Genomic DNA, 13,516 nt, shown 5'->3' on the forward strand with positions numbered 1-13,516 from the left:
CTCTTCGTTGTGGTGCACAGGCCTCTCACTATGGTGGCTTCTCTTGTTGCAGAGCATGGGCTCTAGGTGTGCAGGCTTCTGTACTTGTGGCTCACAGCTCTAGAGCACAGGGTCAGTAGTTGTGGTACACGGGCTTAGTTGCTCCGCGGCATGTGGGATCTTCCCAGACCAGGGCTCGAATCCGTGTCCCCTGCATTGGCAGGCGGATTCTTAACCACTGCGCCACCAGGGGAGCGCTCTCATCTAACACTTTTATGTTTTCATTTTTTATGGTTAAATCTTTGATCCAACTGAAATTTATTTAGTGTGAGGAGTGAGGTAGGGATCCAACTTAAATTTTTTCCAAATGACTACCCAGTAGCCTTCAAATCATTTCTTTAATAGCCCATGTTTTCCCTTCTGACATGCCATACTACCTTTATTACATAGTAAATTATTGTAGTGCTACGTATGGGCCTTCTGGATTCTCTGTGCTGTTCCACTGCTTTGTCTGACTATGTGCTGGTATTACACTAATACCAGTTTTATAATATGTTTTAGTTTTATAATGTTCTACTATTTGGTAGCCTCTCCTTGTTATTCTTATTTTTCAGAAGAGATCAGCTATTCTTGCATGTTTATTTTGTCCAGTGGGCCTTCCCTCATTTTGTTTTATTTGATTATATTAAATTTTTGAATTTATTTCGGGTGATTTGACATTTTTATAAGATTGAGTCCTCCTATTCAAGAAAGAACAAGGTCAATACTTTTTTTTAAATAAATAAATTAATTTATTTATGGCTGTGTTGGGTCTTTGTTTCTGTGCAAGGGCTTTCTCTAGTTGTGGCAAGCGGGGGCCACTCTTCGTCGTGGTACGCAGGCCTCTCACTATCGCGGCCTCTCTTGTTGTGGAGCACAGGCTCCAGACGCGCAGGCTCAGTAGTTGTGGCTCACGGGCCTAGTTGCTCTGCGGCATGTGGGATCTTCCCAGACCAGGGCTCAAACCCGTGTCCCCTGCATTAGCAGGCAGATTCTCAACCACTGCGCCACCAGGGAAGCCCAATACTTTTTTTTTTTTTTTTTTTTTTTTTTTGTGGTACGTGGGCCTCTCACCGCTGCGGCCTCTCCCGTTGCGGAGCGCAGGCTCAGTGACCATGGCTTACGGGCCCAGCCGCTTCGCAGCATGCGGGATCCTCCCGGATCGGGGCACGAACCTGCGTCCCCTGCATCGGCAGGCGGACTTCCAACCATTGTGCCACCAGGGAAGCCCAGCCCAATACTTTTTAATAAGTAGTAGTACATGCCTGGAAAGCTAGGCATAAATAGATGGGTGTAGCCACAACACCTTGACCATGGTGGAGTGCCCTTTCTGAGAGCATCCTTATTCCTCCTACTGTGCTTCCCTATCCTGATTGGTGGGGAACATCTTTGTATGATGTGGAATTGGAGCTTCAACCCCATAGGAACTGACCATTGCAGCTGCAGCTCTCTTTGTCTTAAATGAGGAGCAACACTTTATTGGTTTTTCTTTTAACTCTCAAGAGTTTGGTGACTTTTGATTTATGTGGGAAATATGTTCCAATTTTTCCTCTTAAGAAGCTATTAACTTGATTATAATGAAGTATTATTTAGTTGTAGAGTTAACATATTTTATTCTGGGTGTCTCACTTTAACTATTTGGTTGCGTTTCAGAAATCCTCAGAACAAATTGCAAAATTACAGAAGCTTCATGAAGAGGAGCTGGCCAGCAAAGAGCAGGAACTGACTAAGAAGTTTCAGACCCAAGAAAGGGAATTTCAGGAGCAAATGAAAGTAGCTCTTGTAAGTACCTATTTTGTTTTGGCCACATTATAAAGTTGTCAGCCCCTCACCCCTGCCTCCCAGCTTGAGGTCACGCTATTGGCAGCCTTAACATTTGAGTATGCAGAGAGGGTTGGCCGTAGGCAGGAATGAGGCTGTCAGAGCTTGTTAATTTAGTATTATCTGAAAATTAAATTTTCTCATCTAACAAGCTTTCATTAATCAGTTTGTTATCATTCCTCTCACCCTGGCTGTAGGCTGTGATTAGGGAGAAGTAAAGGGGAACATAGGGTAACTGAAGCAGCGACTGCGTAACTTAGGAAGAATGTCTAAAAACTCACCAGACTGAATGTATCAGAGCTTAAGGTTCAGAGAGTTTGCCTGAATGCATTTTAAAGAAGACAAAATGAAAATGACCAAGTAGTTTTCATTTTAAGTAGAATAATTTCAGTAATTTTCAATCCATATGATGTTTAAAAAGATAAAGTAAAATGAGAAAACTGACTGAACTAACTAAAACAATAACCAGAAAAGCAAAGATAGAAAGATTTGTTGGAGTAGTATAATTTGGAAGTTTAAAGCAAAAAATTTTTTCTCTTGAACTGTGAAGTATTAATGCTGAAAATGTAGTTTACTGTTTTTATATGAAGCTATTATCCATGAGATAATATGTATAATTAAAAAATACTTTTAGTATGAAAGGATGAGAAATAGTTTTTATAATTTTAATCTCCTTTTTTTTTTTTTTTGGCTGCATCATGTCTTAGTTGTGGCACACAGGATCTTTGTTGAGACATGCGGCCTTCTCTCTAGTTGTGCCGTGCGGGTTTTCTCTCTCTGGTTTTGGCGCGTGGGCTCCAACGCTTGTGGGCTGTGTAGTTGGCGGCACACGAGCTCTCTCGTTGTAGCGCGCGGGCTCAGTAGTTGTGGCATGCGGCCTTAGTTGCCCCCAGCATGTGGGATCTTAATTCCCCTACTAGGGATCGAACCTGAGTCCCCTGCATTGGAAGGCAGATTCTTTACTACTGGACCACCAGGGAAGACCCTTTAATCTCCTTTCTTTTACACATTTTGTTTTTCACTCTCAGCTGGAACTGGGGCTCTGAGGATTTCCAGCAGCTGTGATCCTTGAACTGAGTCAGGGAGTTCTCTAATCTCTGTGGGGCCAACAGGCACATGGTTTGACAGTGCTGTTGGCTGAGGTTAGTGGTTTAGTCCGTGGTTGTGAAATGTACACCTGTACGGGTACATATTTGTATTTTTTGTTGGTCCAAAAAGGATTTAAAATTGTTTACAAGAGTACTTAAAAACTATAACACGATAGCATACATTTAAAATAGGGACAAGGAAATAAAGGAACAAAGCGAGACATTAAGGACCTAAATGAAGCTGGGAATGATGCTAAAAATTCAAGTCATAAAGACCTGTTGTGGGTTTTCATGCTGGAGTAATTGGGGGCACTGAGCCTTGAACATTGGCCTTGTTAATACTGTGTTCGGGAACTGATATATTCAGACATATTCCCACTGGCGAGCACAGGACACAGACACACGTAAAACACGTATGTGCACATGCTCTCACCCCTTTCCACTCCCCTTCCTACCTAGTTTCTCAGAGGAGTTAGCTTGGAGTTGAGAATCAAAATTCTTCAGACTATTAAAATTTCTTCTTTTATATTTATGGACATAGATAGAGATGCATTTAACATATAGTTTACATTAAACAATATAACATTTTTAAGTGATGTTTTTAAATTGATGTTATAGAAACTAATATTTTCTTATCAATCTACTTATAATATGGTACAAAATCTTTACTTAAGGCAATATGCTTCACCAGAGTGAAATGGACTGAAAATATTACTGTTGGCCACATGAACCCTAAGCAATAGGTATAGAGAAGTATACTTAATTGGAGTCCAAAGTCACTAAATGTCAAAAGTGCTCTCTGGAGCTTCTCTTTTCAGAACAGTAAACAGTATTAATATGAATGCTGATATATACTAAGGACAGTCAAAGAAGAAGCTTTTCAGGGCCAGACCATCTGAAGACATACATAGGCTTTTATAAGTATTTCCTTGATCTAATCCATATATTCACATGTAATCTTCTAATTTTGATTTGCTTTTCTGTATGGGGTTCCCTATTATAGTGAGGTATTTCTCATAAATCATATAAATTTCTCAGGCTAGAGTTGAAATACCAAACTGGCATGCAGAGAAGAGGTAGTAACAATTGTGTGACCCTGCACATTCAGTGATATTTTGCAAAACATTTTAAGTAGTGAAAAAATAGCAGACGTAGTAGGGGTTACTGGAACAAAATTTTTCATATCAATAGTGATTGTGGCAAAGATTGGCCAGATCACACGGAAAAAGCCACAGTGCCTTATTTCTGCAGACCAGGGTGTGGGAAGAGAGGTAATGATACTGCCTACCTCGCAGGGCTGGTGTGAGGATCAAATGAAATGAATGATTCCTGTGGCAGTGCTTTGGGAATGCTGAAGATCTACGTGGGTCTAAGGTGGTGTTACTGTTTTTGGCACAGGAAAAAAGTCAGTCTGAATATTTGAAGATCACTCAAGAAAAAGAAGAGCAAGAATCTTTGGCCTTGGAAGAGTTAGAGCTGCAGAAGAAGGCAATCCTCACAGAGAGCGAAAACAAACTTTGGAACCTTCAGCAAGAAGCAGAGACTTACAGAACTGTAAGTTTAAATACTCTTCAGGTTCCACAGCTGTGGAACTGCTTGTATAGGAAAACTGTTGTTATCTCTGCAGTCAATATAAGGTTGTAGAGAAGCTTTTGTTTTAGATTTACATATACATGCACTCCATTCATTATTAGGTAGTAAGAGCTGTTCATGGGAGTGGTTTTGATGTCTGCTACATGGTGCTCCTGACCTGCCTTTAGCTGGCTGTATTTCTGTCAGCCACTCGCTCTGATTCTTTGCCCTCAGGCTGTGCAGCATCTTAGCTCCACTGCTTACTCACCTTTCATCTTTAGGAAGTGGCCTCATTTTGTACGCAGCACTTGCCCTGACACCTTCCTGCCTGTTCAGCTTCATCTCGTGCCACGCCCTGGACATAATTCATTCTCTGTTTATATCACAGTTTAGTTACCCCATTGCTCTCCTTTGACATTTAACTTTTCCCCAATTTTCCCATATTATAAATAGTCCTATGGTGAGCATGTTAGTATATATATCTCCGTGTGCACATTTTAAAATCCCTCTGTCCTTCCCCTGAACAGTATATGAAATGTTCGACCTATTTTGAATAAACTGACTGATGTTATTTAGACTTTTTAGCCTTTTTGCTCTGATTTAGACAGTGACACAGTCACACTTCTTACCCCAATTTCTATAAGGGATTTGTTTTTTTGTTTTTTTTTTGTGGTACATGGACCTTTCACCGCTGCGGCCTCTCCCGCTGTGGAGCACAGGCTCCGGACGCGCAGGCTCAGCGGCCATGGCTCACAGGCCCAGCCGCTCCGCGGCACGTGGGATCTTCCCGGACCGGGGCACGAACCCGTGTCCCCTGCATCGGAAGGTGGACTCTCAACTACTGCGCCACCAGGGAAGCCCTCTTACCCCTATTTCTAAACTGTATTTTATTTTCCCACTTCCAACATTTCTGTAAGGTGGCATGGTAGAGAGGAATGGGTACTCGGGAGGCCTAGATCTTTCACTTACTAGCTTTGTGAATTAATTATACCTTAATTTCCTTACCTGTCACCTGAAGAGATTGATATTTGGTAATTTCTTAAGACCTTTCCAGCTTTGACATTCCTTGGCTCTGCCTTACATTCCTTACAATGCCTTGACATTCCTTAGCTCTTTTCCTTTCAGTCAAGGTTGATATTTTCATGAGATAATCATTTTACTATTACTTTTTGTAAATTACTTTGGTAAAATTTGTGTAAGTTCCTTCTTTTTGAAAAATGTCTTCTAAGTAACAATTTTTGGGGTAAGAGCCAGATACGTTATTTTTCTTCCAGAATTAAGTTATGAAAGTAATAGAATACTATTACAGGCCTTTTAACAAAACAGAAAAAAATACTCATCTTTCTACCAGCAGTTACTATTATCTATGTTATGATTGATTTCTTTTTCACTATCCATTCAGAATATTCTTGAAAAAACAGGTAGTTGAAATAGTTACCCAAATAGGTAGAAAGAATCTGGAATTTTGAGTTGTGTAAAAAATAGAATCTTTTCTTTATTATATGGTTCGTTTAGGAATTGAGCACAGATTCTTTGTCCTTTCTAGAGTTTGGTAAGATATGTAAAGTTGTTTATCTAAATTTTAATCTTTAAGTAGGTGTAGACATCGTGTCATATATATCATTGCTAACAAATGTACTTTAATAAAAAGACATCTGTTTTCATTAACAGAGAATTCTTGAATTAGAAAGTTCTTTGGAAAAACGCTTGCAAGAGAATAAAAATCAGTCAGAAGATTTAACTGTTCATTTGGAAGCTGAAAAAAATAAGCACAATAAAGAAATTACAGTCATGGTTGAAAAACACAAGACAGAATTGGAAAGTCTGCAGCACCAGCAGGATAACCTTTGGACTGAAAAACTCCAAGTCTTAAAGCAGCAGCATCAGACTGAAATGGAAAAACTTAGAGAAAAGTATGAACAAGAAAAAGTAACACTGTTGAATGACAGAGAGGTTCTCTTTCAGGCCCACATAGAAGAGATGAATGAAAAGACTTTAGAAAAGCTTGATGTGAAGCAAACAGAATTGGAATCACTATCGTCTGAACTGTCAGAAGTATTAAAAGCCCGTGACAAGCTAGAAGAAGAACTTTCTGTACTAAAGGATCAAGCAGATAGAGTGAAGCGGGAATTAGAGGCCAAGCTGGATGAACAGAAAAGTCATCACCAGCAACACGTTGACAGCATCATTAAAGAACAAGAGATGTCTATCCAGAGAACTGAGAAGGCATTAAAAGATGAAATTAACCAACTTGGGCTTCTTCTGAAAGAAAAGGACAAGCATTTAAAAGAGCATCAGGCTCATGTGGAGAATTTAGAGGCAGATGTTAAAAGGTCTGAAGGGGAACTCCAGCAGGCGTCTGCTAAGCTGGAGCTCTTTCAGTCACTGCAGAGCACCTTGCATGAGCAGGTAGAAACATATGAGGAGCAGTTGGCCCAGTTGCAGCAGAAGTTGTTGGATTCGGAAACAGAAAGAATTCTTCTTACCAAACAGGTAGCTGAAGTTGTCACTCAAAAGAAAGATGTTTGTGCTGAGTTAGATGCTCACAAAATCAAGGTACAGGACTTAATGCAGCAACTTGAAAAACAGAATAGTGAAATGGAAGAAAAAGTAAAATCTTTAACCCAACACTATGAGTCCCAACTTCAAGATAATATAGAGCAGGAACAGACAAAGCAACTCTTAATGGAAAAGGAAAATGTAATTTTACAAATGAGAGAAGGACAGAGCAAAGAAATTGAAATACTCAAACAGAAATTATCAGCCAAGGAGGACAGTATTCATGTTTTGCAAGAGGAGTATGAAACCAAATTTAAAAGTCAAGAGAAAAAGATAGAAAAAATTAAGCAGAAAGCAAAGGAGATGCAAGAAACGTTAAAGAAGAAACTGTTGGATCAGGAAGCCAAACTTAAGAAAGAGCTCGAAAATACTGCTCTGGAGCTCAGTCAGAAAGAAAAACAGTTCAATGCCAGAATTTTGGAAATGGCACAGGCTAACTCAGCTGGAATCAATGATGCAGTGTCAAGATTGGAGACAAACCAAAAGGAGCAAATAGAAAGTCTTACTGAGGTGCACAGGAGAGAACTCAATGATGTCATAGCAGTCTGGGAGCAGAAACTTAACCAGCGAGCTGAAGAACTTCAGGAAAAACATGAAATCCAGTTACAGGAAAAAGAACAAGAGGTAGCAGAACTGAAGCAAAAGATCCTCATATTTGGGTGTGAAAAAGAAGAGATGAACAAGGAAATGGCATGGCTGAAGGAAGAGGGTGCTAAGCAGGATACAGTGTTGAAGGAATTACAGGAACAGTTAAACCAGAAGGCTGCTCACATGGTTTCTGCCTCACAGAATGAAGCTAAACTGAAAGCTGAACTTGAAAAGCTGGAGGTTGACCTGAATCACTCTCAGAAGGAAAATACTTTTCTTCAAGAGCATGTAGTTGAACTGAAGATGCTGGCAGAAAAAGATAAGCTTAAGGTCTCTGAGTTGACTGAGAAGCTGAAAACCACAGATGAAGAATTCCAGAGTTTGAAATCTTCACATGACAGAAATAAGAAAAGCCTAGAAGACAAAAGCTTAGAATTCAAAAAACTGTCCGAAGAGCTAGCAGTTCAGCTGGACATTTACTCCAAGAAAGCGGAAGCCTTATTACAAGCTAAAACAAGTGAGCTCATCAACATTAGTAGCAGTAAAATTAATGCCGTTCTCTCTAGGGTCTCCCATTGTCAACACCACACAACTAAAGTTAAGGAGGCACTACTAAGTAAAACTTGCAAAGTTTCTGAATTAGAAGCACAACTGAGACAGCTAACAGCAGAGCAGTACACACTAAATAGTTCTTTACAACATGCTGCACATCAGTTGGAAGAAAAAGAAAGTCAGATTAAGAGCATGAAGGCCGATATTGAAGGTCTTGTGACAGAAAAAGAAGCCTTACAGAAGGAAGGAGGAAATCAGCAACAGGCTGCCTCAGAAAAGGAGTCTTGCATCACTCAGTTGAAGAAGGAGTTATCAGAAAACATCAACGCTGTCACTTCGATGAAAGAAGAGCTTAAAGAAAAAAAAGCTGAGATCAGTAGTCTTAGTAAACAGCTAACTGATATGAGTGCTCAACTTCAGAACAGCATCAGCCTAACTGAAAACGAAGCGGCCATTTCATCACTAAGTAAGCAACATGATGAAGCGCAACAGGAATTGCTGGATCAGGTGCGAGATTTATCTTTGAAAGTTGAAACTTTGAGTAAGGAGAAAACTTCTGCTCTTGAACAGGCCAACAAATTCTCAGAGTGGAAGAAGAAAGCACAGTCAAGATTTACACAATATCAAAATACTAGTAAAGAATTGCAGATGCAGCTTGAGTTAAAAACAAAGGAAACCAGTGAAAAGGATGAGCAGATAACTTTATTGAAGGAGGACCTTGATCAGCAAAAGAAGAGATTTGAATATTTAAAGGGAGAAGTGGAAGATAAGAAGAGCAAGATGGAGAAAAAGGAACGTAATTTACAGACTGAGTTAAAAACTCAAACAGCAAGAATTGTGGAATTAGAGGAGCATGTTACTCAGAAAACAATTGAAATTGAGTCCTTAAATGAAGTTCTTAAAAATTACAATCAACAAAAGGATATCGAACGGAAAGAAATGATTCAGAAACTTCAACACATTCAAGAGTTAGGAGAAGAAAAGGACAACAGGGTTAAAGAGGCTGAAGAAAAAGTCTTAAGCCTTGAAAAGCAAGCATCTTCCATGAAATCTGAACTTGAATCTACGAAGAAAGCATTGGAACATGTGAATTCAATTGTGAAAAGCAAAGAAGAGGAGTTAAAGGCATTGGAAGATAGACTTGAGTTAGAAAGTGCTGCAAAATTAGGGGAACTGAAGAAAAAAGCTGAACAAAAAATTGCTGCCATCAAGAAGCAGTTGTTATCTCAAATGGAAGAGAAAGAACAGCAGTATAGAAGAGACAGAGAAAGCCATCTGAGTGAACTAAATACAAAATTGCAGGAAAGAGAGAAAGAAATTCATGTCTTGGAAGAAAAACTTAAGTCGGTGGGAAGTTCACCACAATCAGAAACATCAGTTGCACCCAGATCGGCAGAAAATGAGGCAACATGTACTGAGCAAGAAGCAGCAGAATCCCAAGACTGTGTGCAGAAGGCATGTGAAGAAAAAATCCGTGTTTTACAAAGAAATTTAATTGAAAAGGAAAAGCTATTGCAGAGGCTAGAGCAGGAAAAAGAAGGCACAATTTCTTCTCATTCTGAAATGCAGTGCAAATACCAGGAGCTCTTAATAAAGATAGAACAGGCTGAAGCAAAGCAACACGAGGATCAAGTGATGATAAAGCATCTTCAAGAAGAACTTGAAGAAAAAACCAAATACTCCTTGTTAGTATCCCATCATGTGGAAGAAGAGGGAGGTAAAAATAACATAGGGGCAAAGCAGAACTTGGAGAATGTGGTTGATGGTGTCCAGAAAGCCCTCCAGGAGAAGGATTTGACCTGTCAGATCTTGGAGCAAAAGATAAAAGAGCTGGATTCCTGCTTATTGAGAGAGAGGGAAGGACATAGAGTTGAAATTGAAGCACTGACCTCAAAACTTGAAAGATTACAGGCTCTACAACAACAGATGGATGGAAAAAGTAAACCCATGGAAGTTTTGGAAGAAAGTGCTGAAGAAAAGTCCAAATCTCATGTGGTCCAACCCAGCTTGCTTAGTAACACAGAGGCTGAGCACAATGACCTGGAGTTTAAATTGGCAGGGACGGAGCAGGAGAAGCAGAAGCTGAGCCAGGAGGTGGTTAAACTGCAGAAAGATCTTCGAATGTTGCGGAAGGAACATCAGCAAGAACTGGATATCATAAAGAAAGAGTATGAACAAGAAATGGAAGAGAAAATCAAGTAAGTTTTTTTCAGTATGAATATTTTAAGGCAATCCTCTTTAATGAAATCTCTTTTTTGTGTCTAATACAGTTAAGTTTCACAACCTAAATTTGTTAGTATCGAACATAAATATAATAAGTTAAATACCGAAGAGAACTAAAAACAATTTAAGGCAAGAGGCAGTGTTATTCCATGTCAGTTTAAGGGGAAAAAACCCTTTTCTTGCCTATGAGATCATGGTTATTAGGTACATATCCCAGTAATTATTTTTAAAATCATATTTTTATTTTTATTATATAGATGTGTATGGTGAAGAATTTTAAGTCGAAAGTAAAAATTCTCAAATCATCAGGACCATTCCCTAGAGTTAATCATAGTTTACTTACCCTTCCAGAAGTTTTCTGTGCCTGGAGACGCACACGCACACGCACATGCATGCGGATGCACACTCCCTTAAAAATGGTTGATATTGCTGAGGTCATACTATATACACTGTCGTGAAGACCAGGTAACTCTTTACAGCTTGTTTGTTGTATGACAGCAGTTAGCTCTTCATATTTTTGGTACTCAGACAGGAGCAGGAAGATCTTGAGTTGAAGCACAATTCCACACTAAAACAGCTGGTGAGGGAGTTTCATACACAGCTGGCACAAAAGGAACAGGAGCTGGAACTGACCATAAAAGAGACCATTGGTAAGTAAACTTTTAAATTCAATTAAAAAACAAATCAGAATCAGCAGAGACTATTTATAATTTAAGTTTATTCTTTTCACACTGTGCTAAGTGCTTAAAGTAATTATAAACTGGAGAAAAAAATGATTCTTGCCCAAGAAAGTTCTCTGATGGGAAACTGTGCTGCCTGAAAGTGGCTTGCCTGTCAGAGGGGAGGAGCAGGTGGAAGAACCTGAAAGCATTACCTGATTAATTACCTAACGAAGACACTTCTGCTCCGTGAGAAGGGTACATTTGGTCAATTTGATCAATTGATTTTAATCAAATTTAATTTGGAACAAGGGTTCTTACATAAATTGGGGTACAGATACTAATTCTTACCTAATATGTTTTCTTGTATGTGTCCATTTTTCATTTATTAGATAAAGCCCAGGAAGTGGAGGCTGAACTTTTGGAAAGCCATCAAGAGGAGACAAATCAATTATATAAAAAAATTGTAGAGAAAGAAGATGATCTAAAAAGAACAGCCAAAAGATATGAAGAAATCCTTGATGTACCTTATTTTCTCTCTTGAAAATTAACTGTAATAGATTTCATGGTAGTGGTAAAGAAGATAGGCTGTCAGATTTCCTGTTTTTTATAGTGTAGAAGGTTTTTTTGGGGGGGGGAGTCAATATTATTCAAATTAGTATTTCTCTACTGTTTGCAGATTTATAAGGAGTCTAATTGATTTCTGCTAGGATTGTAATTTTCTGATCAGTTTCTGCTAACCAGGCATATAGGCCACTTGAAGCAACAGTGAGTTAGTAAGGGGAAGAATGGATTCTCTTCTATGTCTTTCTCCCAGATTCAGACCAAATTGTGAGAGCACCAGACTAAGAACTGAGAGCTTGTGCTTGGGACAGGTAGTGTATGTATGAGCTTTAGCTGGGAACTTTCCAGGAGGCCCAGTTAACTGTATTTAATCCCTACCCAATTTGCATAGGTTTTGTTGCTCTCAAGGGAGAAAAAAAAGATAGAAAAAAAAAAAAGAATACATCAGCCAAATCTTTTATATGTAGTTTGGAGGCTAAATTCAGTGTACTTATTCTTCTAGTGGTGGATTAGTATTGTCATTTTTGTGTATGAAAATAAGCCATGAATGCTAGTGAGTATTTGGACTGCAGAACATTTTTGAATGTAAAGCAGTGTAAATTATTCTTTGCTGGATTGCAGATTCTTTTTTTTTTTTTTAAATATATTTATTTATTTATTTTTGGCTGAGTTGGGCCTTCGTTGCTGCGCGCAGGGTTTCTCTAGTTGCGGCGAGCAGGGGCTACTCTTCATTGCAGTGTGCAGGCTTCTCATTGCGGTGGCTTCTCTTGTTGCAGAGCACGGGCTCTAGGTGCTCGGGCTTCAGTAGTTGTGGCATGTGGACTTCAGTAGTTGTGGCTTGTGGGCTCTAGAGCTCAGGCTCAGTAGTTGTGGCGCATGGGCTTAGTTGCTCCGCGGCATGTGGGATCCTCCCGGACCAGTGCTCGAACCCGTGTCCCCTGCATTGGCAGGTGGATTCTTAACCACTGCACCACCAGGGAAGCCCAGCAGATTCCTTAGTTACTGCAAGCCTTATTTCACTATGTGCTAAAAACCATTTGATGATTAGGAATGCATAAATTAGAGAATCATGCCTCAGCTGACTATGGCAGCAGTAGAAATCTGAGCCAGGAACAGATTCTAGTAGTAATTATTTTATTTTATTTTTTAAAGTTTTATTTATTTTTGGCTGCACTGGGTCTTCGTTGCTGTGTGCAGGCTTCCTCTAGTTACGGTGAGCAGGGGCTACTCTTCGTTGCGGTGCGTGGGCTACTCTTCATTGCGGTGCGTGGGCTATTCTTCGTTGCAGTGCATGGGCTTCTCATTGTGGTGGCTTCTCTTGTGGCAGAGCACAGGTTCTAGGTGCGGGGGCTTCAGTAGTTGTGGCGTGCAGGCTCTAGAGCACAGGCTCAGTAGTTGTGGCACACGGATTTAGTTGCTCCGTGGCATGTGGGATCTTCCTGGACCAGGGCTTGAACCCATGTCCCCTGCATTGGCAGGCGGATTCTTAACCACTGCAACACCAGGGGAGTCCCAATTATTGTAAATGTATTTGAAAAAGCTGAAATTACCTGATACATGAATATAAATGTTACCTTCGTGTAATTTTTGAGCTTTAGACCTCACTGTGAAAGAAAATTTGAATGATTTCACATTTTCCTATACTTACCTAGGGTATATTATGTGAAGCTTTAAAAATTACTGTTGTTTCTTGAATGCTTAGAGAATGTTGGGATTGGAAGATACATTACAGTTAGTTTAGGTTCATCTTCTATTTTTGTGTTTTTTTGTGTGTGGCAGAAGCAGGAGAGTGAGTTCAGCATAGTCAAATGATTTCCCTAAAACTACACATGGCAAGTGGTAGAGCACTGATTCTTCATTAGCTTCATATAT

The 13,516-nt window shown here is 39.6% G+C and overlaps 1 protein-coding gene across 4 annotated transcripts in view; it reads left to right on the forward strand.

Annotated features, from left to right (window-relative positions):
* GOLGA4 (golgin A4) overlaps nucleotides 1-13,516 on the forward strand; it is a 106,106-nt gene that overhangs the window by 65,759 nt on the left and 26,831 nt on the right. For all 4 annotated transcript variants that reach the window (XM_079934742.1, XM_079934743.1, XM_079934744.1 and 1 more), the window contains 5 exons: nucleotides 1,672-1,800; nucleotides 4,326-4,481; nucleotides 6,171-10,396; nucleotides 10,950-11,071; nucleotides 11,473-11,603. In XM_079934742.1, coding sequence (XP_079790868.1) covers nucleotides 1,672-1,800; nucleotides 4,326-4,481; nucleotides 6,171-10,396; nucleotides 10,950-11,071; nucleotides 11,473-11,603 — 4,764 coding nt within the window. The remainder of the gene's footprint in view (nucleotides 1-1,671; nucleotides 1,801-4,325; nucleotides 4,482-6,170; nucleotides 10,397-10,949; nucleotides 11,072-11,472; nucleotides 11,604-13,516) is intronic.

This window comes from Stenella coeruleoalba, assembly GCF_951394435.1.
Source record: "Stenella coeruleoalba genome assembly, chromosome: 10".
Classification (NCBI taxonomy): domain Eukaryota; kingdom Metazoa; phylum Chordata; class Mammalia; order Artiodactyla; family Delphinidae; genus Stenella; species Stenella coeruleoalba.